At 50.7% G+C, this 26,388-nt stretch overlaps 2 protein-coding genes across 6 annotated transcripts in view; both read right to left on the bottom strand.

Annotated features, from left to right (window-relative positions):
* Positions 1 to 801, bottom strand: part of PLEKHG4 (pleckstrin homology domain containing, family G (with RhoGef domain) member 4) — a 10,471-nt gene extending 9,670 nt beyond the window's left edge. For all 5 annotated transcript variants that reach the window (XM_014547868.1, XM_014547866.1, XM_014547867.1 and 2 more), the window contains exon 1: positions 748 to 801. The gene's annotated coding sequence lies outside the window, so the exon portion shown is untranslated. The remainder of the gene's footprint in view (positions 1 to 747) is intronic.
* Positions 802 to 4,915: 4,114 nt separating this feature from the next.
* SLC9A5 (solute carrier family 9, subfamily A (NHE5, cation proton antiporter 5), member 5) overlaps positions 4,916 to 26,388 on the bottom strand; it is a 21,953-nt gene continuing 480 nt past the window's right edge. Inside the window, exons 2-17 of the mRNA XM_014547801.1 lie at positions 25,982 to 26,191; positions 21,639 to 21,941; positions 19,977 to 20,140; positions 19,705 to 19,783; positions 19,176 to 19,353; positions 18,388 to 18,608; positions 17,982 to 18,184; positions 17,667 to 17,756; positions 17,499 to 17,569; positions 16,644 to 16,773; positions 16,064 to 16,152; positions 15,776 to 15,902; positions 11,412 to 11,582; positions 10,859 to 10,925; positions 9,395 to 9,529; positions 4,916 to 6,289 (exon numbers count right to left, since the gene is read on the bottom strand). Coding sequence (XP_014403287.1) covers positions 5,829 to 6,289; positions 9,395 to 9,529; positions 10,859 to 10,925; positions 11,412 to 11,582; positions 15,776 to 15,902; positions 16,064 to 16,152; positions 16,644 to 16,773; positions 17,499 to 17,569; positions 17,667 to 17,756; positions 17,982 to 18,184; positions 18,388 to 18,608; positions 19,176 to 19,353; positions 19,705 to 19,783; positions 19,977 to 20,140; positions 21,639 to 21,941; positions 25,982 to 26,191 — 2,699 coding nt within the window. The 3' untranslated portion in view covers positions 4,916 to 5,828. The remainder of the gene's footprint in view (positions 6,290 to 9,394; positions 9,530 to 10,858; positions 10,926 to 11,411; positions 11,583 to 15,775; positions 15,903 to 16,063; positions 16,153 to 16,643; positions 16,774 to 17,498; positions 17,570 to 17,666; positions 17,757 to 17,981; positions 18,185 to 18,387; positions 18,609 to 19,175; positions 19,354 to 19,704; positions 19,784 to 19,976; positions 20,141 to 21,638; positions 21,942 to 25,981; positions 26,192 to 26,388) is intronic.

The following is a 26,388-nucleotide window of genomic DNA, read 5'->3' as shown; positions in this document are numbered from 1 at the left end:
CCCCTTCCCCGCGGCCCAGGCGGCTGGATCCCACCCGCACCTCCAGGCCCCAGTGACTTTGACGCAGCTTCTCAGTCTGGTTAAGGACAGAGACCAACGGCCATTCCACTGTGCCCACTCGCCGAAAACTGAAAAGCGGGTTCGCTAGGGAAGGGGGTGTAGGTTTGCAAGTAAGGGACCATATGGATCCTCCTGGGGGTGGGGGGAAGGGCTTGGGATGGAAGGGGGGGCCTTCTGCTCCGGAATGCACGAAATGTGGGGGGAGTCCTGCCCCAGCCTCCCTAAGCAAAACAAGGAGCGCTAATTTCTCTCAGCCAGGAGAAAAGTGTGGGTCTAGTCAGGCGGCCCCTAGAAAGACAGACTCCCTAAGCCCAGATCAGCCGCTTGGGCTGCTAGGAGCCAGTAAGGGTATCTTCATGGAGGGTAGGAGGGAGGGTCCCCGCCACTGCAACCCCCATGCTCCCTCCAGGCCCCAGGACCGGGCACCAAGAGACAAGTTGTATGGTCCCATGATGGGAAGAGGGAAGGGGCAGGGAGGTCTCTGGGGTGGGAGCTGATCCGGGCCTGGCCGAATCCACCCATCCACCAGGCCCAGCCCCTCCACTCCCTGACATTCCTGGCACTTCTTTCACATACACTCCTTCCTCAGCCAACACCCCTTCCCCACAAAGTCCAGCCAAGGAGGCTAGGAATGAGGCCTGGTCCTAGAGCAGAGAGAGAGTACCGCAGGCCTGCTCCTCCACTTACCTGCTGGGTGAACTCCAGCAACTCAGTTCTCTTTGAGCCTCACCTTACTCACCTGTTAAAAAAAAAAAAAAGTCATTTCTTTCTCTTGGGATTGCCATGAGGACTAGGGAAGACCCCATATGTCGTACGTCCACTTGCTGCCAGCACTTGACCTGTTTGGTGCCCTGCCCCTCACTTCACCCTCAATCATGGATCCTCAACTGGTGAAAGTCACTTGGATAGTTGGCCTGTGAGATCCCTCCCCGTTCTGAAGTATGAGGTCCCTTTGAGACATGTGGGCCTAGCCTAACACTCCCCAAAATTTGTGGGAAGATTGTGGCCAAAAGAAGGCACTATGCCCCACAACATGCTCAGGTCCTTGGTTCCTGGGTGCAATGGCTTCCCTGACTCTAAGGCAGGGACCGCCCTCGTGAGCCCAAGGAGGCGGCCAGAGGAGGGAAGCCAAGCATCAGAAGCAGGCATAGTGGGAACAGCAATCCCCCCTCCTCCCAGCTGTCCTATGAGCACCCAGAGCCCAGACTCTCAGCTACCGAGGAGCCTCCTTCATGAGCTGATCTGGCTGCAAGAGAGGAGCGTGGAGTTGTCCTGCTCCATCCCCAGCCCCCAGTGGGTCCTGTCATCCCACCCTCCTCCAGCTTCATGAGCATCAGGTCCAACCTTGGCTCCCTCCCCAGCTGTCCCAGGGCCGCCCCACTGAGTCACTGCCTCCTGCTCCCTCCCACCCCTTCTGCTGCCCACTGTCTGCCCATCCCCACCCACTAGCCAGGCCCCCTGGGAGCCCTAAGAGCTGAGGGGGGAACCTGCTGGCAGACACACATACCCCTTCAATGCCAGAGGTAAATAAGAGGCCCCAAGCCACAGGCCATAGCTAAACCCAGCACCACTGAGCACAGGCAAACGGATTCGGGCCAGGGCCAGGGCTTGGTTTATTCACTCCACGTAGAATATGCCTTGTAAGCTTCATGAAAACAGAGACTATGTGCTGTCCACTCTGTACTTCCAACAATAATAAATGCTTAAGGGATGCCCGAGACTGGTCACACTGCCCCTGCCCTCCCGCGGCTCTCCATCCATGAGCCAGATGTAAGCCAGACACAAATGGAGACAGATTTAGAGGCTTCGTCTGAAAGGGACATAAAGAGGCAGAGAGCTACAGGGTGCGCGGCCCCAGGATGGCGAAGATACAGATAGAAATGGGGACAGCCTGAGGCCTAGTGAGGAATACTGGGGTCTGGGCCCGGAGCCAGCCTGGGCTGCTGACCACAGCAGGCTCTGTGGGCTGAGATCGCAGGACTGAGCAGTGACTCATGGGGCCCATCTCTGTGGCTCTCCTGGCAGCAGAATATCCTCACAGCAGCCTTTTCCACTGAGATCATAAAATGGGAATGGGCTTCCCTCCCCTGCCCTTTTCCCAGCCTTCCCTCAGCCTCCCACTCCTTGCCAATATAAATAAATCAAAAATAAAACGCTCTGTGCCTCAGTGGACCTAGTGATAAGAGACCTGTACTCATTACCCTTACTCCATCCCAAATTTACATACCCTCTTCAATACTGCCCCAGATAGCGAGGGTGACATACACCCCTAACCTTCTAGGCCTCTCTCACCTTTCACCTAAATAAACTCCAATCTCCTTAGTGTGGCATTCAAGGCCATCCAGAGGCATCACCCGAGCCTTCCTTGTCCAGGTCCTATACTGGCCTGCAAAACTGATCTAATTACAAGTCTTAGTTATCTCTTCTCTACCTGGAATGCCCACACCCATCTCCCCAGGTCAAAATTCTTCCTCCTTCAAGGCCTGGATGCAGCTCAGGTGGCACTGAAGGCCATTTCTGCCGTTCTGCCCAGTCAGGTGGTAACCCATAGATGAGCTCTTGACTTGCTCGCTCTCCTGCATTCCAGATGCTTGTCTCCCCCGCCTGTGCTCACCTGCTTTCTTCCCCCAGTCCCTTTGCCTCTGACCAACCCAATCCGCCCGGCAGTCCCGGTTCTTAGTTACCCAGCACCAGATCCAGGACCCCCTTGTACCCTCTCCCCTGCACCATAGAACCTTTCTGGTAAGCCCGGGACTCTGCATGTTTGATAAGCTCCTCGATGATACTGACACTAAAGTCTGAGAATGGCTGCCTCCTCTCCAGGACCAGTCTCTTCACGTCTCTGGGCTGCCGGAGTTGCCTCCCAACAGGTCTCCTCTAGCCTTTCCCCTACCAACCCATCCTGGGATTTCACATATCTTCCATCTGGCTCAGCTACATTTGAGCTTCCTAAAGCACATCAGTGCCCACACCACTGCCAGATCCAAATTCTCTCAGGCCAGCTCTCTCTGGAAGACCCCCAAAACTCAGCAGGTAGCCATCTGCCAAAAAACAAACAAACACATCAGCAGAGTCTGCCTACCCAAGCCTTGGGTCCCTGGCTGGTTTCTCCCAACCACATCACCCACTGCTTCTTTATTTTTGCTGGGTGTGCTCTAGGCATCCTTTGTTTATGCTGCTCTTTCTCCCTAGAATGCACCCACCCAACTTTGCCTGTATTATCTGAGCCTCTACACACACACACACACACACACACACACACACACACACACACACTCCCAAAGCCTGCTCAGATCTCCTCCTGCCAGGGCTCTTTGCACACACACACACACACACACACACACTCACTCACTCCCAAAGCCTGCTCAGATCTCCTCCTGTCAGGGCTCTTTGTCTTATAGTATAAGACCAATAATGACCAACATTTGTGATCCCCGTGGGCCAGGCTCTGTACTAGATTCTTCTCATTTTATCATTGAATCCTGATAGCAACCTTATGAAATAAATATCATTGTTATCCCATTTTAGAGATGAAGACACTGAGGCTCAGAGAGAGTATGTAACATGTTTAAGATGACAGCTGGGACTGTTAACTGCTAGGCCTTATCACTGCCATCTGTAAACAACTTGAGTGCAAAGCTTGCATCACTCTTTTCTTCCCACTTTCCCCGTGCCTAACAGAAAAAGTGACTCTATTTGTAACCTTGGCAGTGTGTCAAGTCCTTCAGATCTTTAGAGACAGAAAGTGGGTTAGTGATTACCTAGGGCTGAGCCAGGGATAAGGAGTAACTTTTGGGAATGATGAAAATGTTCTAAACTTAGATTGTGGTGTTGCACAACTCGATATATTAAAAACCTCTGAATGGGTGAATTTTAAGGTATGCACGTTTCTAACTCTCTATCTCTCTCCCTTCCTCTCTGTAAAAAATCAATAAAATATATTTTTAAAAAAAAACAACCTCTGAATGGGTGAATTTTAAGGTATGCATGTTATATCTTAGTAAAGACAGATGTATTGTTTAATGTTCTTTAATTTTAGAGAGAGGGGAAAGGAGGAGGAGGCGGAGGAGGAGGGAGGGGGAGAGAGAGAGAGAGAGAGAGAGAGAGAGAGAGAGAGAGAGAAACACCAATGTGAGAAACATCAATCAATTGCCTCCTGCCTGCATCCCAACTGGGAATGGAACCTGCAACCTGGGTATGTGACCCAGAATCAAACCGGGACCTTTTGGTGCACAGATCAACACTGAACCAACTGAGCCACACTGACCAGAGCAAGATAGATGTAATTTTTAAAAGTCCTTCAGACACAATTCCCCTTTAAGGAAGTTGAATCTGGAACTGCTGTTACCAGGAATTTCTCTCCCTAGATGTTTCTGGAGCCCACACTACCCGATTTTCATCAAAAACACTCACAGTAGCCAGCTCCCTTGAGATTGCCTTCCCACCCACCATGTGCAGAGCACTTCTGTTCATTTGTCCTGCACCTGCCTTCACGTTTTCAAGGAAGGCTCATCGGTCGTGTGGTGGCTGCATCCTTGGACACCATGGCACCTGACCTCTGGGGCCTCTTCTCCTGCTGGCCTTCACCATTTTGTGGACTCCCAGTTCTGTGACCCTGTGCCCATAGTGATCTTGGACTGCCGCTGCAGGCCCCTGAAAGGGGACAATATTGGGAAGGTACAGGAGAGGAGAGAGGGAAGGCCAGAGGGCCTAACAGTCCTTCCCAGGATCCCCCTCCAATCTCTAGCCCAGAAGCCCTGGGGCTGGTGGCTGGAAGTTGCCATTTCCCTCACTAAATGCCCTTGTTGTCACCCCATGCCCCTAGATCCCCAGACACATGGACACGGGACACCCATCCATCTGAGGGACGTTTAATGTAGCTTCGGTTCAAGGTATAAAACACAGGGCAGGTGCTAACCCCAGGAAAGTCACCTGCCACCCTGTCAGCCCCCAGAGCAGTGGAGCAGTGGCCCTGGCTCCATTCCTGTTTGGGAAATGTCAAAGTAGTCAGTGTCTCCCTTCCTTAGAAAACCAGACCCAAGGACCTGAAAGGTCCAGAGTTGGACACAGAGCAGCAGAGCCTCAGAGTGACCCTGGCTAAAAAGCAGCCCTGACCTGAAGCCTGGCCCAGCTCCGTGGCCTTAGTCCTGGAAAAGGAGGAGCTATCACCCCAATAACTGGCAGCAAACGGAAGGAGATAAAGCAAGAAGTGAAGACAGATTCCCAATGCCCTAAAAAAAATTGGTTATAGGTAGCTGATGTAACAGGGCAGCAAAGCCCGAGGTTGAGACCTGCTCCACCTCCAACCCAAGCCCTCTGAGGACCAGCCCCTTGAGGAACCTCATTGCCACTGTCCTTGAGCTGGTGCTAAGGAGGGGATGGAGGGCAGGAATGGCCAGTGTCCGCTGAGGAATGATGCCCTTCTACTGGGGGCAGGAAACTGCCTAAAGTGACCCCAGGAAGACCCTCTGGGGAAGGGACATCAGCAATCCAAGACTCTGGGCCCGGTCCCTAGCTCTGGACTGGGTCTTGAGCCAGGGTTAGGGTCTCACCAAAAGGGGAGATGGCAGGCATTAGAAGCAGTGGTGGTGGTGAAAAGGACCCCTTTAAGGACCAGCCCAGGAGACCCTTCTGACCTGCCCTTAAGGAGCCCAGTTGCTACTTCAGTCCAGGCCCCTCTAAATGTCAGGCTGAGTGGGCTCCTCTGCCCTTTGTGGGGGGACTTCCCACAGGGACTCCAGTCTCCTGCTCCCCCTCGAGTCCCTGGGCTACAGCCGGCCTCCTCTGTTGAACTGGATGCACCAGTGAGAGCTGGCAGTGCCTGGGCTAAGATGCGACTGGTCCTCATGTTGCATGAGGGGCTGCAGCTCCTGTTGCCTGGGGATGTCAGCGCTGCTCTCACTGCGAGAGCGGCCAGCCTTGGCCAGGCTCGGGGGAAAGGCGAAGCTAGGGCGCGGGTCAAGAGGGGCCTGGGGCTCTTCGGCAGCCAGCGGGCAGGGAGGCAGACGCGTCACAGTTGGGGCCTGGGTGCAGGACGGGGATGCCAGGCTCTCCAGGGATGAGATGCTCTGGTTCCAGCCCTTCTGCATGTCCACGGGCACGATCTTGGTGGTTTCCGAGGATACGTAGACCACCAGGTCCCCCTGCCCACTCTTCCAGGGTAGCTCCTTCTCTGCACAGGTTGGAGACGGGGGGATGATACGTGGACTCGGACACACCTCAAGGCTCCCTGGGAACAGAGAATACACACACACTCAGTACCAACACAATGGAATTCTCAACTCTACATTTTCATCAATAAATTCATTCCACGGTTGCCATATTACATCCATTTGTATGATCATTTGATGAATGCCTTGCTCAAGAGAAGCTCCACACCTGGTTTTTACTCTTCACTGTATCCCCAGCACCTAGCACAGGGCTGAGCACATAGTAGTTGCTCAACAAATACCTTTTGAAAAATGAAAGTAACTAAAGCAAGAGAAAGCATGAGCCAGACAGGAAAAAAGCCCCATCAGCAATCAGCTCTCACCCAACTTGCAGTCTCCTGCCAAGCCCCATCCCAGGGTGAGATGGCAGCGAGGGTGAGGAAGATCTCAGGGCTCCAGCCAAAGGCTTTGCTGCTGGGAGCCCTGTCTGAGCACCCACCACAGCCCTCTGGTGGGACAGAGCCCAGGAGTGTGAGCTCATACAAACCTAATAGCAGACTAAAGCCGTTCCAAAAAGGAAGTGCCAGAGCACAGAGGACATGAGCTGAAAATCCCAGAATGCTGGCAGCCAGGATGGAAGGCTCAGCCCCTGTAGGACAGGAAGTCTGAGGTTCTGAAAGAGGAAACCTGGGAAAGAGAAGCTCTCTGGCCAATGTCAAGTACAATGCCTTGCAGATCAATATGTGTCTGCTCATTGATAAAGTCCTGAGCAGCCCAATAAACTAGACTAGATTGAGTATATTATAAAATGTACTGATGCTGTGATTGAAAATAAAACTGCCTCCCTGGAGAGACCTGAAATAGTAAATTTTAACAACCACAATGAAATTAAAACAACAAAAACTTTCAGTGTTCACCTTTGGACAGTAGGGAACTAACTCATGGTCTGAAAACTGATAAACAAAAGGGAACAAATCAAGCATTTATCCATCCTTTCCTGTATGAACTATATCGCAAAGTAACTAAGTAATTGATGAGAGGAAGTTGCTTAATAATACAGACCCCCCCCAAAAAAAAATAAATGTAGCATATCACCATTGTGCAACCCCCAGTAAAATGTTGGATCTGGTCGTGATCATCAGTGGCTGCTAAGACCAGTCGATGAAAAGCTGACAGGGAACTTGATAATGGAGGGTTCAGGGTAACAGCATCTGAACCCAGTGGTCAATGTTAACTTGACAAAAAGACGACTGGGTGGTACGTTCCTGATGTGTTGCAATAGGAAGTACACCAATACCACCTATAAAATATTTTTACCAAAAATTTAAAACTGAAATCTGATCTAGATGTAATTACCAGTTTAGAGGAAATATAAGATAACTGAGAAAATGAGACAGAATCTAGATACACAAAGTTAGAGAAGTTGCGGGAGAACATACAGGAAGAAGGGGTCAAAGGGTGGCCAGGAACCACTCATTGAATGAAATAATTCCTTTTGTTTTTAAAGATTTTTACCAATAAAAATAAGTAAAGGAAATATAAGGGGCAGTGAAAGATACTAAATGACACTTTTGGGATGCAATTAGCAAAATCCCGACAAGGAAAGACTATGGAACAAAATAACCAGGTTATTTCAATAAATACATTGCAAGGTGGGAAAAGGTAGGTGGCAGAGGTTTGGGGGAACCTATAAAAACTTGACACCATTGACATGTTGGCACAGATCCTTCTCTGTTGTGGGGGCTGGCCTGTGCATTGTAGGATGTTTAGCACCACCCCTGGCCTCCGCCCACTCAATGCAAGTACACCCCTCCAGTCATCACAACACAAAATGTCTCCAGACATTACCAAATGTCTTCTAAAGGCAAAAATCCCTCCACCACCACCCCCCTTGAGAACCATTGCTAAACGTTAAAAAAGGCTTTTCGACTAAATGCAATATGTGGGCCTTGTCTGGATTTTTATTTGAAGAAATCTGTAAAAAACAAATATTAAGACAATCAGGGAATTTTGAACACTGACTGGATATTTGATAACCACGATTTAAAATTTGATCATTGTATTATGGTTGTATCTTTAAAGAAGAATCCTCATCTTTTAGAGATATATGCTGGAGTGTTTATTGATGAAGTAATATGATATTGGAGATTTGCTTCAAAAGAACCCATTGAGCCCATCCAGTATGGCTCAATGGTTGAACGTCAACCCATGAACCAGGAGGTCATAGTTCGATTCCTGGTCAGGGCACATGCCCGGGTTACAGGCTTGATCCCCAGTGTGGGGCATGCAGGAGACAGCCGATCAATGATTCTCTCTCATCATTGATGTTTCTATCTCTCCCCCCCCTCTTCCTTCCTCTCTATGAAATCAATAAAAAATACATATATATTTTTTAAAAGAATCCAGCATGATGTTTCTATCTCTCTCCCTCTCTCCCTTCCTCTTTATGAAATCAATAAAAAATACATATATTTTTTTAAAAGAATCCAGTGAATAATGATGATATAGATGAAATAAGATTGGTTAGAAGTAGGTAATTCTTGAAGCTGGGTAACAGATCAATAGGAGTTCATTTTACCATTTTATCTAATGTATATTTTGAAATTTTCTATATAAAAAATTTTTTAAAGACACTTGAGGGTGCTTGAGCTAACTAGCAGTGATATTTATGAGTGGGTTAGTTCTCCACATATGGAAACAAGAAAATAGTGTTTTTTAGCCACAATAATCCCATTCCTATGAATTCAGGCTCCTACCTCCAGAAAGGCTGCCACTCTCAACAGGGGCTCTACCTGAGGGCAGGTGTGCTGAGCATGGGTCACAACAGAGCCAGGTATTAGCTTGTCACCTCATGTTCCTCCCCAGACTATAAAGGGAGGCAGCATGGCAGTGAAAAGGCTGTGGGCTTTGGAGTCAAATTCTGGACCTGCTGTGGGATACTGGACAAGTTCCAAGTTCTGGTTCTCTGAGCTGTTTCCCCATCTTGGTCGTTGTGAGGGTTGAATCAAATCATGTCCGTCGGGTGTCTGATATAAAGGCGATGCTCAGTAAATGCCGGTTGGTGAATAAATGAGTGAATGGGGAAAGGGAGTTGTCTGGGGTAGAGACCATGAGTGAAAAGGGAGAGGCCAACTGCACAGCTCAGCTTGCTCCAGAGGAGAGGGAGGCAGGGAGGACGCCCTTACCTGAGACCTTGCCCTCTTGCAGAACCTCACTGGTGGCCCGAGCCACAAAGATGATCCCCTCGTCGTCCTTCTCCGTCTCAGAACTGTCGCTCTCCTCCTCCTCCTCCTCAGACTCCACGGTTAAGATCACAGCAGCTGGAGAGGGACAAGAGCTGAGTCGGATGGCCAGCCCAGCACCTGCCTCTTGGTACTGCACAAGACAGTTCCTTCTCCACCCAAGCAGAGCCCACAGCTGGCAGAGGCACCTGCTTCTCCTCTGGCTGCTTCAGCACTGGCCTAGGGGGTGGGTGCTTGCAAGGAAGGGAAGTGGAGCTACAGATCCCAAGGAGGCAAACTGGGCAAGCAGAGTCCTCAGAGGAAGCCATCAGGGAAGTCACACTTTCTAGCTTTCCCATCTTCTACTCTCAGCCCCAGATCCCATCAATTGAAAACATGAGCATTTAGCCCGGCTGGTATGACTTAGTGGGTTGAGCATCATCCCATGTACCAAGAGGTCCCAGGTTTGATTCCTATCTTTCTCTCCCTCTCCCTTCCTCTCTATCTAAAAATCAATAAAAACATTAAAAGAAAAAAACATGAGCATTTGGAGAGCTGGAAGGCCCATCAATGTTCAGCTCATCCTGGTTTTGCAGATGGGACACTGGGCCCCAGGGTCCCCCCATCCTTCAAGGCTCAGACCAAGCTCTCCCCTTCTCCATGACACCTTTTCCAAGTCCTCAGGGCCTGTAACCTGTAGTTAGCTATCAGATACCCCCTGTCACGAATCCTATATAATGAAAGCCTAATAAGCTAAGTGTCCGACCGTTCATTCAACCATTCGACCAGTCACTATGATGCGCACTGACCACCAGGGGGGCAGACGCTCCGACTGGTAGGTTAGCTTGCTGCTGGGGTCTGGCCGATCAGGACTGGGCGAGACAGGCCGGACACGCTCTGGAGCCCTCCTGAGGTCCCTTCCTGGAGGGCCAACCTCCCGCAGTCCCTCCCCAGCCTGCCGGCCCAGATTGGCCTGATCGGGACTGGGCGAGACTGCCCTGTTTGCCCCAATCACCCCGATCGGGGACTGGGCAAGCCGGGGCTGGACGTGCCCTGGAGCCCTCCCACAGTCCTTCCCTGGCCCTGATCATGCACCAGTGGGGTCCCTTGGCCTGGCCTGCACCCTCTCGGAATCTGGGAACCCTCGGGGGATGTCGGAGCCGGTTTTGGTCTGATCCCCGCAGGCCAGGCTGACGGACCCCACCAGTGCACGACTCCCGTGCACCAGGCTTCTAGTAGTCTAATAACTGCTTTGAACACATCCAGCTTTAAAATCAAGTGTGCCCATCTAGTGCCTGAAGGGAAGCACCCCAGCTCTGGCACTGAATACAGCACAGAGTAGATCCTCTGGGATTCTGGCTGATGGGTCCCTGACCTTTCCCTACCCCTCCCATCCTCAGCCTCCCTCTCCCCCCACTCCCTGCTTGCCTGTGTCCCGAAAGCCCAGGTCTCCAGATTTCCCATTTGTAGCTGCAGTGTTAGCCACACCATTCTTCTAAGAAGCAAGAAAAAAAAAACCCTAAGCCTCTGGTCCTGGCTCCAACCACAACCCTGTTGTCTTCCTGACATAGCAGGGGATGGAATCTGTGTCAATCCCAGTGGTTTCACCATCCCTGGGCCCCCCAGGCACATGTGGAGTCTGAGTAACCCATACCCCAGTCTGGGCTGAATTAGGGGCTTATGGAGTTGCCCCCTCCAAGGAATCTGCCTTTCTCCTGCTCATTTCATTTCTGGTAGGAAGTCCTGCTGCCTCCCAGCAGGTGACTGCATGGCCAACAGGCTGATCTCCCTCTGAAGGCCTCACCTTGCCCTTTGGGGGCTCCAGGAAGATGCAAAAGGGAACCCAGCCTGCTGCTGCCACTAAGTCCCTGAGTATTATCCAACTAAGGGTCTCCCTGGGCTGGACTCCAACACTTAGGGCGCTCAAAACTGCATGCTGTCAACCTCCAGCCCCAACAGAGGTCCCAAAGAAAGCACGTGCCTTCTTGCAGCCAGCCTTGCGGGGTCGTGGCTTGCTCTTGGCGAAGCAGATGTTGTGCTTGGTGGACTTGAAGGACTCCAGCCGCCGCTTCATGTTCTGCTGGAAGACCTCCTTGTCCTGCCGCTCCTGCGCGTCCTCCAGGATGAAGTGGCGGCTGCAGCTGGCTTTGTACTGGCAATGACAGCCCCACCCTGCCATGAGGCTGGGTGCCTTGGCCTCCCACAGGAATCCCAGGCCACAGCCCCATGGTCACCAGAGGCCCTGCCAGCCCAGTTTTTCAAGAACAAAACAAAAATAGGAATCCAGCCCGTCTGTATCTTCAGTTCACTGGGGAAAAACTTTCCTTTACCCCAGAACCTATTCCCCCAAATCTGGTTTCCCCTCTCCACTACTGCCCTTCCCCAATTCTCTCTGATTTAAAGTGACCAGAAGCAGGGGGTTCCTGTGAGACAATGGGGGACACTTCTTTCTTTGCACCTCCAGTTATGAACCTGTCCACTTGCCTGGCTCACACGCCCCCTTCTGGCTACACAGGATTCTCTCTCCAGGTGGAACTCTCCAGCTAGCCATTCCTACAACCACCTGCATGATACCTCAGGCAGCACTTTGAACTCCCATATCTCTCTCTCCTGACACCCCGAACCCTCTCAGTCCAACAACCACCCGTGCCCAGTTCAGGACTAATCCCATCAACTGCTCCTTCCAACTCCTTCTCATAAAAACCCACTACACACTGGCCTCAGACTGCCCCCATCTCTGCCCTTGGCTCTGGCAGTCTTTTCATTATCTAGTGGTAATCTCCCAAGTACTTCCACCATGTTCCAGATCATCTTGCCTTGCCTCCCATTCCTAGTCTGTCCCCTTTCCTATACCTCACATTTCCTGCTTCCCTGAACCAATTCTAAGAGCTCCCTGCAAGTCTCCCATCTGCCCTCCTCTACATACTCACCCAGAGGTGCCCCTCTCTCGGGGGTAAAGGGAGGGGTCCTTGCTCTCCAACCCAGCCTCCGCTTTGCTCAGCTCACTCCTTGCTGCCTCCATCAGTTCCCTGCTCCTACTTCTCCCTCTCCTGCTTCTTCAATCCCTCCCTCACCACTGCCCCCTTACCTCCTTGAAAAAAACTTTTCCATTGACTCCACTGCCTCCCATTTGCTGCCAGACTTTTATACTTTGATTGACACTTTCCCTCATACCCATTATTCCCTTAAATACCGGAAATACAACTTCAGGGTCTGCAGCTCCCCAGTGCTACCTTCTACCTGGTCACTATGCCATGGCCCCTAGTTAAGCGCTGGCCTGACCTCTGTGCAGTATCCAGTCCCACTTCTGCCCCAGGCATCCAGGACACCAGCTGCTACTCCAAGGGTTCCTTCTCTCTCCTCCTTTGCTGCCCCCCCTTCTTTTCCTCCATGTGCATTCCTAACAGTGTTGTCCTTGGCCTTCCTCTGTCCCTTCTAAATACTCTCCCCAGCAAACGTATCCATTCTTTCAGCTTCAGTTAGCCCAGGGAAAGAGATCTGTGGTTAACACCAGCCATCAGACTAGCTGCATTTGAATCACCAGGGGGAGGTATTAAACACAGAGATTCTTGCCTGGCCAGTATGGCTCAGTGATTAAGGTTCGACCTATGAACCAGGAGGTCATGGTTCGATTCCTGGTCAGGGCACATGCCCAGATTGTGGGCTCAATTCCCAGTAGGGGTATGCAAGAGGCAGCCAATCAATGATTTTCATCACTGACGTTTCTATTTCTCTCTCCCTTCCTCTCTAAAATCATTTAAACACACAGCTTCTTCATTGCATTTCATACTACAGAATCAGAATCTGCAGGAGGTGAAGTCAGGAATGTGTATTCCAGCAAGCTCCCCAGGGGATTCTGATGTAGCCAGGTGAGGAAACCTGTGATAAAGACTGCTTCCAAATCTATCTGCAGCCCTTATCTCTCTCTTAAACTATAATCTTACATTTCTAACTGCATACAAACACTCCTGTCTCTCCTTGATGATATTTCTGTGGAGAACATGAGGAATTATGTATTATGTTATGGTATAACTAAGCGGATTCAGAACTGGTTGAGTAACCATACCCCAAAAATGCTTGATCCATGTCAGTTTGGAGTCTTTAGTAGGATGCCACAGGGCTCTGTCCTCAGCTCTATCCTGTTCAACATTTTTATGTTGACTTGGATGAATACAGAGTTAACAGGCTTAGCAAATTTTCATAAGATGTGAATCTGAGTGGATATTTGGTGGCAGACATGGGATCCAAACGATGGAATGATGGGCTAAATCAAATAAGATGACATTTAACAGGGATAAGCACAATCTTACTCCAGTTTCTTTTTTTTAAATTACGCAAGAACAGGTTGGACAGACCCCACTGACCAATCTTACACACACACACATCCATAGACAACCAATCATTATGTACATCCTGATGTGATAGGTAAGAAACACATAGCATACTTATTGAATGTTCCTGGAATATGACCACGCCTCTAGACTTAACTACCAGGAAGCATAGAGGAGGGAGGAACAAATTAAAAACCACCACTGAAATATAACCAGCAAAATCTGTAAAATGGAAAATTCTCTGAGACAAAGTATCTAGTTTCTTCAATCAATAAATAACAAGGGGATAAAAGGAGGAAGAAGGAAATATTATAGATTTTTTTTTAAAATAAAGAGACAAATTTACCAAATGCAATGTGTGGACTTTATTTGGATCCTGATTTAAACAAAACATCTGGAAAAAGATATTTAGGAACACTGGATATTTGATGTGAGAAGGAATTATTGTTAACTATTATAAGTGATAATGGTAGTATGTTGTGTGTTTTTTAAGAGTTCTTGCACCTAGATACATACTGAAATATTTAGAGAGGATATATGATATGATATGATATGATATGATATGATATTATGGAATTTGCTTTGTGACAAAGTGTGGATGGGGTGTGGGGGTCCAGAATATAAGATTAAATAATGCATTGATAATTACTGGAGCTGGGTGATAGATAAATGAGTGATTTTATTCTCTCTAGTTTTGTGGATAAATGAAATTTTCCATTAGAAAAAAGTAAACAAGTCCGGCAGGCATGTCTCAGTGGTTGAGCACTGGCCTATGAACCCGGAGGTCATGGTTCGATTCCCGGTCAAGGCTTGATCCCCAGTAGATAGGGGTATGCAAGAGGCAGCCAATCAATGATTCTCTCTCATTATTGATGTTTCCATGTCTCTCCCTCTCCCTTCCTTTCTAAAATCAATATATACACATATATATATATAATTTTTTTAAAGTAAACAAAATAAATTAGATGAGATAGGGTTAAACACCCACTGAAGAAGACACTGGGGTTTGTCTGATTGTAAGGACAATATGGGGCTGCAGGGTGGTGAGCCAAAGCTGGAGGGATTCTGGGCTACAAGAAAAGAATGGCAAGTTCTAGAACTAGAAAGGTAAGAGAGGCTCCATGCCCTGCCACAGCTAATGGCAGCTAGAATTGCACCTTCCATTGTGGGCCTGTTTCTATGACCAGAGAAGACACAGCAGGAAGAAGAAATGCTGGCCTCAGGGCAGAAGGCCTGTGGAAGGGAACTGCCTTGAAACCTTTGAAAATATATTCTGCAGCACTGCGGGGAGTTAAATCAGGACCAGTGGGAGCAAGTTAAAAGGAGGCCAATTCTGTCTCAATGGTAGAAACAGCCTTGACTGTTAAAACTGCCTGAAATGGTAACAGCTGGCTTCCCATTTCAGGAAAGTTCAAGGTAATGGCTTGCTGCCCCCTTCTGGGGCTGTGACAGGTTCCCTCCAGGATGAGGATGGGCCTTTCTAGCCCCCAAACTTCACAACCTGCACCGGACTAACTCACATTACCTAAAATGGATGTCTGCCTTCCCCGTGCTAAGCTGGTCCTGCAGGCTTTTTCAGCACTCCTGCTTCTGTCTGTGACTGACCCCGTCAAGCCCTCTGTTCTCAATCTCCTTTTCTCCCCTCCAGGGCCAATCACCCAGTCCTATGCTCCTCTCCCTCCCACCACCCAGCTCTAATCCAGTGTTGCACTCCAGCCTCCTGACTAACTCACTCAGCCTCTCAACTGGCTCACACAGCCTTTCAACTCACCCCCTCCTATGTGATCTGCATTCTGCTACCAGAGAAGATATCTTAAGCAGTGCTTGTATCAGACCAACACTTACGCAAAAAAAGAAAAGCTGAAAGTTATTACTGACAAGATGAAGCCCCCACTCTTCAATTGGGCATCTATAACTCCCCACAGCTGGTGCCAACCATCTCTTGAGCCTGCGATCATGGCCTCCTCAGATCACCCTCACCCCCTCAGAACTCTTACTCCCTGGCTGCTCTCACCCTTCGGCGCGGCTTGTAGAGGCCTCCACAGAGCAGATGGTGCATCACAGCATCCTCACGGTCCCGGCCACTACGTACTGTGTCAATCACCTGCAGATCCAGACACGCTCCACTGCCACTCTCCCTCCTGCAAGAGGCAGGGCATGCACACGCTGGGGAAGGGCCCAGAGGCACAGGCCAGGGGGGAGGGCAGAAGCCGAGATGCTCACAGACTTTCCCAGAGGTGATTCAGAGAGAGGGCCCAATGGAGAGGAGCTTGAGGAAGGGGAAACAGGCTCAAGGACTTACAGCAGGTTGGTGACAGAGGTCTCTGCCACAGAATTTCGGCTGGGCATAGAGGGCAGCGTGAGCCCGGTGGAGGATAAGACGTGGCCTCCCTGGAGGGACCAAGAGAAAGGTCAGATGGCAATTAGATTGAACATGTCAGAGGACAACAACAAAAAATAACAATAGTTAACACATTCTGTTCTTTTGATGCTCAAGGTTCAACTTTACCTAATGAATCCTCAAAACTCTGTGGCACGGGCACTCTTAGTTCCACTTTCTTACAGTTGAGGAAACTGAGGCTCAGAGAGTGTAAGTGACTTACCCAAGGTCACAAGCCTAGTGATAAGCATTGAACCACATTGGAGATGAGATAGGGTTGAACTGTCAACCAGAGTTTAGCTGATTCCCACCTTTCTCTGCTGTCGGCCAGACTCCGAATGTCAGCGTCAGGCCAGGCTGGTTCCTGCAGCTGCCACTCCACAAGACCATTGCGTCTGCTAGGAATGCCTGACTTCCTGCTCAGGGCCTGTCTGCTGTCAGTCACCCCTTCCCGCCTTGCCCTCCTGGCCACCTGCTCACCCACCATAGGTTGCAGACCCACCTGGTCCACGAAGCTGATGGCATCCCGGATGTTGAGTCTGTAGTATACATCCCAGATCTGGTCCCGGATGCGGTAGGCTGACCGCCGCATCAGCAGCTGACTCAGGTACTTCTTGTCAAACTGCTCCCACCTACAGAGGATGCCAGGCCCGGCCCTGAGTGCCATTCTCATGGCCCGGCCAGCTGGCCCTTCCTCAAATGGGGCAGGGACACTACCAGTGCTGGCCTGGCTCTCTTCGTATGGGCCTCAGTCAGGAAAAATCTTGAAGCTAGTCATTGCTCTTATGGAAGTTATTGTGTTATGGGAAAGCCTGCCACTAACTGAAGTTAGTACAAATAACTGTAAAACTGCAACCGTGACAAGAACTACAAAGAATAATTACTGAGAGTGATAGGGATTTGTCCTAGCAGGGAGGCCAGGGACAGCCTCCCCAAGGACTTGATGGCAGTGGTGAGATCTGAAGGATGAGCAGAGATTAAGCAGGTGAAAGGGAGGCGAGGAAATGTTCTAGCAGAGAGAACTGCATGTGTAAATGTCCCAGTGGCCAGGGTGGGAGAAGCATGGTAGGTCCTGAGGTTCTGAACCAGGATCCATGTAATTAACAGGCAGATGGTTAAAGACAGAACAGAGCACAATGAGGTGAAGTCCAGCAGGTGCCAGACCATGCAGGGCCAGGCAGGCCTCACTGGGGGGCCTTGTCTTATCCTGAGTACTGGGATGCCACTGAAGGGGTTCAGGCAGAGGTCACCCAGCCTGAGCCCGCTGTGTCCCTTCTCAGGAGTGTGGCACATCCCCCATGCTGCCCTGGCTGGTGGGGCTGCTGCTGCTGAAGGAGCCTCGGGGCAGCTCCCTCACCTGTCCCTCCAGTAGTGATAGCCATGGTGCCCCACAACGTCCTCCACTGCAGCCAGAATGTGGTCAAAAGTCTAGAAGGGGGGTGGGTAGGGGGACTGGATCAGGACTCTGCTCAAAATAGGAAAAGGGAGAGAGGGACAGGTGGAGGGATGGGGTTCTGGTACCCACGTGTTCATGCAGCTCCTGGTTCAGGGTAGGTTTGTGATGCTCACTCCTCTTCACTTTCAGCCACTTGACCAGTGGCTTGATGGTCAGGCCCTACAGACAGGCAGCAGGTGAACCCTGCCCTACCTAGTTCCCTGATGTGTTTCCCTCCCCATAATTAGGCTTCAGCTTCTGTATCCTGACCTCAATGCATTCAAGGTCTGAGAAGGAAGGCCCTTGTACACCCCCAACAGGAAGAAGAGCCCCTATCCCAAAGGCTCCAAGCCTCCCCCAGGACCTGCCATGCCCTCTCCCAACCAATCTTGTGGACTCTCCCACCTGCACAATGACTGTGAAGAAGACCACCACAATAGTAGTGGCCACAAAGTAGTCCTTGGCAGGGACCTTGGTCTTGTCCAGTAGGATGACGAGAGCGAAGGCCACAGCCCCCCGCAGGCCCCCATAGGACATCACCACCTGGTCAATCTTGTCCAGAGGGACCAGCCGGAACTGATTCAGCACCCACGTCTGCAGGACTACACCTACAGCAGGAGGGAGGCCAGTAGGAGCAGGGGATTGGGAGTGGAGCGCACTGGCAGTGGATGGCACCAAGTATCTGGGCTATGGTCTGACGGGGGCTGGGCGGGGATAGCAACAAGGGAAGGCTTAGGAATTGACAAGGACGTGGACTCAGATTGGGAGATGAGCTGGGGCAGGGGCAGGAAGGAGAGTGGGAAAGCAATACCGAGGGCTCGGAAGAACAGGATGAAGAAGAGAGTGCCCAGCACCAGCCCGGAGTCCCAGGCCCACTTAGAAGAGTCCACAGCTGAGATGCCAAGCAGCATGAAGATGACCGTCTCAGCACAGCTGGCTAGAGTCTTCATTGTGTATTTGACAGTGGTGCGTGACTTATGGGAGATGTTGGCCTCCACATACTTCTTACAGCCCAGGCCACACATAGTCACCCTGGGAGAAGAATGGAGAGACAAGGCAAGTGAGAAGGGGTCGCAGGGGGCACAGTTCTGGGGTCTGAACATGCTACAGGAGAGGGTGTGGCCCATCACAGGATGTCACACTCTCCCGGCCAGGAGGCATGGAGACCGTCCAAGAATAGCTAGAGGTGGTCCTAGGATAAGGGTTCATATCTCCAGGCTTCCTGCTCAGTGCCTCTTGAAGGGGTAGGTAAGAGAAACATGCTCTGAATAGCACACTTTCTGAGGCACCTTTGGGACTGCTGTGGCCACCCCAGCCAGTGGCACCAGGCCTTGAAGCCAATTCCACCTCAGCCCACACCCCAAAGAGCACTTCAGGAGAGGAAGATTGGGTTCTGGGGTCCCCAGGAAAGTTCTGGAGGCAGATTCTGGAACATTACCCGAGGTTTATTGTCTCTCAAGGGGAGTTTGAGGCTCCCACTACAAGGGCTGAGGGGGACCGACCGATGGACTCCTCAGGGCCCTGCATCTGTCCATATAAGGACCAACCACCTCCAGTGCCCCCTCCCACCTGCCTGCCTGCAAGTTCCCCAGGACTCACGCAAGAATGGCGGAGAGGGAGGCCATTTCAGCAGTGAGGTAGGCTGCATAGGCGAGGAGGAAGACCAGCAGTGGCTCGATGATGCGGACCCGCTTGGTGAAGCGTGTGGTCAGGGCCAGGAGGAAGGCAAAGACTAAGCCCACGGCTGCCCCGCCCAGACTGACCACAAACAGGGAGGCTGGGGGAGGAGTGGGTTGTCAGCAAGACCCCTGGACCAAACCCGGGCTGACAAGACTTCTGCCTGGCAGGGAATGGAGGAGGATGCCCACTCCCCGGGGTGCAGGATCCCAAGAAAGACCTGACTTCTGCCTGGCAGGGAATGGAGGAGGATGCCCACTGCACTCCCCGGGGAGCAGGATCCCAAGAAAGACCCTCCTTCTTAGGTTCTCAGGGCCCATTTCTCCTTAAAGGAGGGAAGGGAATGAGGTGGCCTGAAAAACCTCCTCTGCCCTGATGCAGTGGGGACAGGAATGCAGCAACCCAGGGGAGGCAGACCTGCAGTGCCAGCTGAAAGTGGGGAGATACTGACCGACTCCCTTCAAGTAGTCAGTGGCCTGCACGTTGGCAGACCCCATCTCCACAAAGGAGTTGCAGACCTTGTACAGCACCTGAATGAGAAAAGGAGAGTCAGGAATGAGGGGAAGGCAGCAACTGGGACTGCTGGGAGAAGGTGAGCGCTAAGACTGTATGTCTTCCCCAGGGGACCTGTGGTGGGGGGAGGGCCTGAGCCTGCTCATACACCCAACTAGTCAGAGCGGGAGGCCCTGGGATCAGGAATGGCAGCCAGCTGAGCACTCTCACCACGGTGACTGCATCATTGAGCAGGGACTCGCCAAAGACGATGATAAAGAGAGTCTCGTTGACATGCACCTCCTCAAAGACAGCCAGCACAGCCACGGGGTCCACTGCTGAGATGAGGCTCCCGAACAGCAGGAAGTCCAGCAAGCCTGCCTGCACTCTAGGGGCTTTCAAGGGACAGATGGGGGACAGTAATTGGTGATGTACTGAATCTTCTACTGCATTCCCTGTGACAAGCCCAAACTCCACCCCAGTGTTAAAACAAGGACACCCAGAGAGGACCTGGGATGATAGAGAGCATCAGCCTGCTAATCAAGAGACTTAAGCCTAAGGCCTGGTTTTGCCACTCACCAGCTCTGTGATGTTGGCACTGTCATTGTCACATGACCTCTTAGCCATGCCTCCTCCTGTGCCTACCTCACAAGACTGCTGCAAAAATCAACCTAAGAGACAGCTAAGAAAGCTCTATGTAACCTGAAAAGCTGAAGTGGCACCGACAATAAACACTGCAGCAGCAGTAATCATAACCACCAGCAGGTGGAAACTGGCTGCTGACTGGCTTTATTAGGGAGAACAAAAGAGCGTGTTTTCTCCCACACCTGTGGTTCTCAGACTAAGGGATGTGACCCTCCCAATTCTCAGCAGGAGGGAGAGAGGCTATCCATCTATGAGGGCTGAATATAGTATGAAAGGCACCACAGGTGAGACTTGAACATGTCAAGTCTCTGTGAGCCTCAGTTTCCTCATGTATCTATTGGGAATAATAACAGTATTTTCCCCACAAAGTTCTTCAGTTAGCCAGTGCCTAATGCATTAAAAGTACACTATTATTAAGATTACTATTAATATCACGGTCTCATGTCCTCCCTTTCTTACAGCTCAGGGAGTTCACTGACCCATTAGGAAAACCAGGTTGGCGTCCTCAAGTGAAAATTGCAAACTTTTCCTTGCACCTTGGAAGAAGGCTGAATTACCAACATTCAGAGTTGAATGAATTGGGGCGGAGGGGGACTACAGGAAATGAGGAAGAAGGGAGAGGAAGAAGGGAGCAGGTCACAGCAGCCTGAATGCAAAGAGCCTCATTAAAATGGACCTCTCCTGCTAATCTTAGACCTGATATCAAATAAGTTTAAGGGCCTCCATTTCTTCATCCATTAAATGGGATAAATGATACCTCAACAGGGCTGCTATAATGAGTCAGTGGGATAAGTAAAGAGAACACCCAGTGTAGTATCTTGCATTTTGTGAATGTATACTATGTATTTATTAAAAATAATAATATGAGTCAGGATGGTAAGCCCTCAAAGGAATGGTGAACTGTGCCTCCGGGGAACAGGGCTGGCAAGTGGCAGAATGGTAACAGGGTAGGAGGCAGCAGAGTGGTGACACAGGCTTCCTATCCACGGCAGCCCACACACAGCTGGGAGTCAGGTCCCTGATTATCTGTCATGTTGTAGGAGCCCAGATTCAACTGGCAAAGACCTAAATGAAGGCTTGAGGGCCCATCTGGAGCAATGCCTTACACTCCAGGTGGGAGGGACCCAAGATGGAGCTCTCCGGTATGGCTCTTGCCAACATGGATCTCCAAAGCTGGAGGAGAAAAGAGCTGGGTGATGAGTCTGGCAAAGCCTCCCTCTGCCAGCTCAGGTCTTAAGAGTCACTCACCCACAAGTCCAGCCTGCTGCAGGCCCCAGAGGGCAGCACCTGTTGTGAAGGCATTCCAGAGTGTGCCCACCACGGCATAGGTGAGGATGGCACCTAAGTTGTCAAAGAGCAGCCGGCTAGGCATGAAATAGCCTGAGTCTAGCACGATAGGAGGCAGAAGGAAAAGGAAGAAGGTGCCTGGCTCCAGCTGGTACTCAGCTTTCTTGGCCACAGCCAAGACAATGCCTCCAAGCACCAGTCCCAGTAAAATCAGCAGGCAGCTCTCAGGGACCACGGACGTCACCTTCCGAGACAAGTGAAACACTGCAATACAAGAAGAGGGCCAGAAGTTTCAGCTCACAGGACAGACACACACACACACACACACACACACACACACACACACACACACATACTGGCCTATAACCTCCCAGTCTTAGAAGGTTATCCAAGGTCAGGACCCCTGACCCTGGGACCAAGGAAGGAGAAAAGAAATGCAGGTTAGATCTCCAACCTTCCAGGCTACAAAGTTGTCTATTTCTTGGTGCTCCTACCATGGTAACCTAGACCCGTGGTCGGCAAACTGCGGCTCTCGAGCCACATGCGGCTTTTTGGCCCCTTGAGTATGGCTCTTCCTAAGCCTTAGGAGTACCCTAATTAAGTTAATAACAATGTACCTACCTATATAGTTTAAGTTTAAAAAATTTGGCTCTCAAAAGAAATTTCAATCGTTGTACTATTGATATTTGGCTCTGTTGACTAATGAGTTTGCTGACCACTGATCTAGACCATTGCTTGATTTTTCCATTTCCAGAATTCCCCCTCCTCGCCACTTCATTTTCAGGGGACCTCACCTTTCTCTGATTTCCCTTATTCATCATCATTATTTGAACCTCAGCAAATGCTACTCAATATACTTTTATGTATAACATAGATGTAAAAATCAGGATCCGGCCCGTTTGAAATGAATAAAACTAAAAAATAAAAAAAGACCGTACCCTTTTATGTAATGATGTTTACTTTGAATTTATATTAGTTCACACAAACACTCCATCCATGCTTTTGTTCCGGCCCTCCAGTCCAGTTTAAGAACCCATTGTGGCCCTCAAGTCAAAAAGTTTGCCCACCCCTGGGCTAGAGCATCGGCCTGTGGACTGGAGTCCCAGGTTCGATTCCAGTCAAGGGCATGTACCTTGGTTGCGGGCACATCCCCAGTAGGGGGTGTGCAGGAGGCAGCTGATCGATGTTTCTCTCTCATGGATGTTTCCAACTCTCTATCCCTCTCCCTTCCTTTCTGTAAAAAATCAATAAAATATAGATATTTTTTTAAATCAGGGCCTCTGGAGCAGGCTACTTGGGTCCAAAGCCTGGCTCCTGTATTTACTAGTTCTGTGACTTTGGTGGAGCAAATAACTTCACCTCTATGACTTTCAGTTTTCTCCAGAATAAAATGGGAATAAAAACAGTAATGATCTCATAGAACTGTTGTGAGTTTTAAATATGACAATCTACTATATTCATTATAGTAAGCACTCAATAAATGTTACCTATTATTACATTACTGTGTCCTGTCTCCCTAACTAGACCATAATGAATATTATACCTCCTAGGAGCACTATGCTAGTCCAATGTGCTTTTCATTAAAAGGCTCACCAAGGACTCAGCAGTTTAAAAAGTATTGGGTTTAACAATCAGAAGGCCCTAACCGGTTTGGCTCAGCGGATAGAGCATCAGCCTGCGGACTCAAGGGTCCCAGGTTCGATTCCGGTCAAGCGCATGTACCTTGGTTGCGGGCACATCCCCAGTAGGGGGCATGCAAGAGGCAGCTGATTGATGTTTCTAACTCTCTATCCCTCTCCCCTCTTCTCTGTAAAAAAAATCAATAAAATATATATATAAAAAAAAACAATCAGAAGATCTCCAATTCTTCTGTCTCTATCACTTTCTAATTGTGTGATCTCAAGCATATTATTTAATTTATCTGAACTTCAATTTCTTCTCCTATAATATGGGGGAAATACTCATTACACAGGGTGAGGATAAAATGATATAGTGGGAACGTGCCTAGTAGGATGTTGGATAAACAGCTGGTTCTCAAATGTTAATTAAATATGACTCTGGCCCAGCCGGGTGTAGCTCAGCGGTTGAGCGTCGCCCCAGGAACCAAGAGGTCACGGGTTCGATTCCCGGTCAGGGCATATGCCCAGGTTTTGGGCACGATCCCCAGTGGGGGGCGTGCAGGAGGCAGCCAATCAATGATTCTCTCTCATCATTGATGTCTCTCTCTCCCTCTCCCTTCCTCTCTGAAATCAATAAAAATATATTAAAAAAATAAAAAATAAACATGACTCTGGGGCAAAATAATAACAGATCTGTCTCTAGGAAAAGAGAAGGTGGTATGAAGTGGGAGTCAAGAATGGGATTTGCTGAGAAGTTCCACTTCTACCTTTGCCTCTAAAATAAGTTCTCTCGGCTTTCTGTTGGTCCCTGAGGCCATGAGTGAACACTCTCCCCATGCAATCCCTTGGGGTGGTGGGTAGTGGGGTAGGCCTCCATGTTAGCCTGTGTGAGATTCAATGCCAAGACAGTGCCCTTTGGGAGCCTCTCCCCCAAAGGACCTAGGGCAGTGTCTGGCACATAGTGGGATCTACATAAAGATTGTTGAGCCTGGCCGGTGTGGCTCAGCTGTTGAACATCAACCCAGGAACCAAGAGGTCACTGGTTCAATTCTGGTCAGGGCACATGCTAGGGTTGCAAGCTCAACCCCCAGTAGGGGGCGTGCAGGAGGCAGCTGATGGATGATGTTCCTCTCTCATTGATGTTTCTATCTCTCTATCACTCTCCCTTCCTCTCTTTACAAAAAAACAACGACAATAAAGCATATTTTTTAAAAAGATTTGTTGAATAAAGGGTGCGGGGGGATTCTCCTAGCAATGAAGCTGGAGGAGGGTATCCCAGAACATTCTGCCTATCTTTCTCCTCCTCGCTTTTTTTTTTTTTTTTCACTGATACAATGGAGGCTCTCTTCTCCTACCTCCAGAGGTGTCATCCAATCTAGGAAAAGCACTGTGATTTATGGGGGAAACTACAGTCATTGCCATAAGCCTAAGTACGACAGGAACTCTCCTACAGCTCACAAACTTCTCAGCAAACCCCATTCTTGGCTCCCAAATCTGAGGATCCTCTCACCTTGCTCTCATTGCTGCCAGGCCCTAAGCTAAGTTCCGTCATAGATCTCCCACAGGCTACCTTTGGTTCCCCCCTCTCTTCTCCTCTAGGAACCCCATTCCATTCTCATCTCTAGAGCATGCATCAACCCCAGCAATTCAATACCCATCACCAAAGCCTGTTCTCTGACAGAACTAGGCTCCCTGACAGCATTTCAGGCCCCATTTTCCATTATCAATGGGCTGCCACAGCAGAGTGGAGAGTTCTTCAGTTCCTGCTCAGCCTCCCTCCTCTCAGCAGTGTCCCTGGGGGAGGAGGGGGCAAATTCTAGTCTATGTGATTCCTACATGTACTGGTGAGATTGGAGTACAGACTGTGCCAGCATAGACGGGGAGCGAGTAGCAACACAGCTATAATTAGTCACCCCCACAGCACAGTCTGAACAACAGGGAAAGGGAGGAGGGTCTCTGGTGGGAGGAGGGACCACTGGCTGCTCCAAAGTAGGGAGGAGGGGACAGGGGCTAGGAAAAGCTGCACTATTCAAGGAAAGGATTCTGAAGCATAACCTTCAATGTTGTGTAGACTGAAGGAGGTCGGGTGTAGGGAAGCAGCTAGTGCTGGCAGCAGAGTCAGGCCCCAATAAATGGAAGTTTCTTATGCCCTGAAGTGGGAAGAGACTGCAGACCTGAACTGGAAGGGCTAGGGAGGGGTCCCACAGCTAGGCACAAGGAGACCTCTTTCGGGGACTAGAGGGAAAGTGACAGTTTAGATTCCCGAAAGAGTGGGACACTTGGACCTGGTCTCCAGGGACAAGGATGCCTGGGTTTCCTCCAAGAACACCACCCCCTCAATGTCCCCTCAGGTCCTCACCACTGCCAGCGGTTTCTGGGTGGCTGGGGACAGGTGGAGAAGGGAGACCTGAGGGCTGACTGCAAGGGAAAGAGGGGCGCAGAGAGGGCAAAGGAGTCCAGGGATGGGTACGTAGAGAGCTAGGGCAACCCCGGGAAAAGGCAAATCCTCAGAGCTCCCACGCGAGGAGGGAAATCCTCCAGAGGCAACGCAGGAACTCCGTGAGAGCCCGGATTGTGGAATCAGCAACCCCAGCCCCAGCCCCGTGCAAGAAGCCGGCCCCGATTTGGGAACTGGGGGCCGGGGGCGGGTCCGCTGCCGGCCGGCACCCGGACCTACGCACTCACCGATTTTGGCCAGGCTGGCCACCAGGATCCACAGGGCGACCAGGTAGGGGGCCTCCACTTCGTGCCACTGCCAGCGGAAGAGCACCAGCCCTGGGAGAGGCTCGCCCGGAGACCCCGCAGGCACGTGGGACGCGCTCCCCCCAATCCCGGATCGGATACCCCCAAGCCAGGTCTGCACTCTGAGTTCCTGTCCCGGGCGTCCCGTCCGTACTCAGGCTCCCGGGCTCCTCCCGTCTAAACCAGCCTCAGCTCTGGAAAGGCTCCAGTGCAGCCCTCCCCCGGGTCCCGCAATCCGCCTACCCAACACCTTCCCGGCTCGGATTCGCGCCGTGAGCGACCACAGCGCTCTGAGTCACCTGCGCGTCCCACCCACGGGGGGTGGCAGCCCGCCGCGGTAGGGCTTGGGG

Source organism: Myotis brandtii, unplaced genomic scaffold (genome assembly GCF_000412655.1).
Source record: "Myotis brandtii unplaced genomic scaffold, ASM41265v1 scaffold486, whole genome shotgun sequence".
NCBI classification, from domain to species: Eukaryota; Metazoa; Chordata; class Mammalia; order Chiroptera; family Vespertilionidae; genus Myotis; species Myotis brandtii.
Note: the sequence above shows the minus strand (reverse complement) of the source record. Positions and strands in the feature narration are given on the sequence as shown.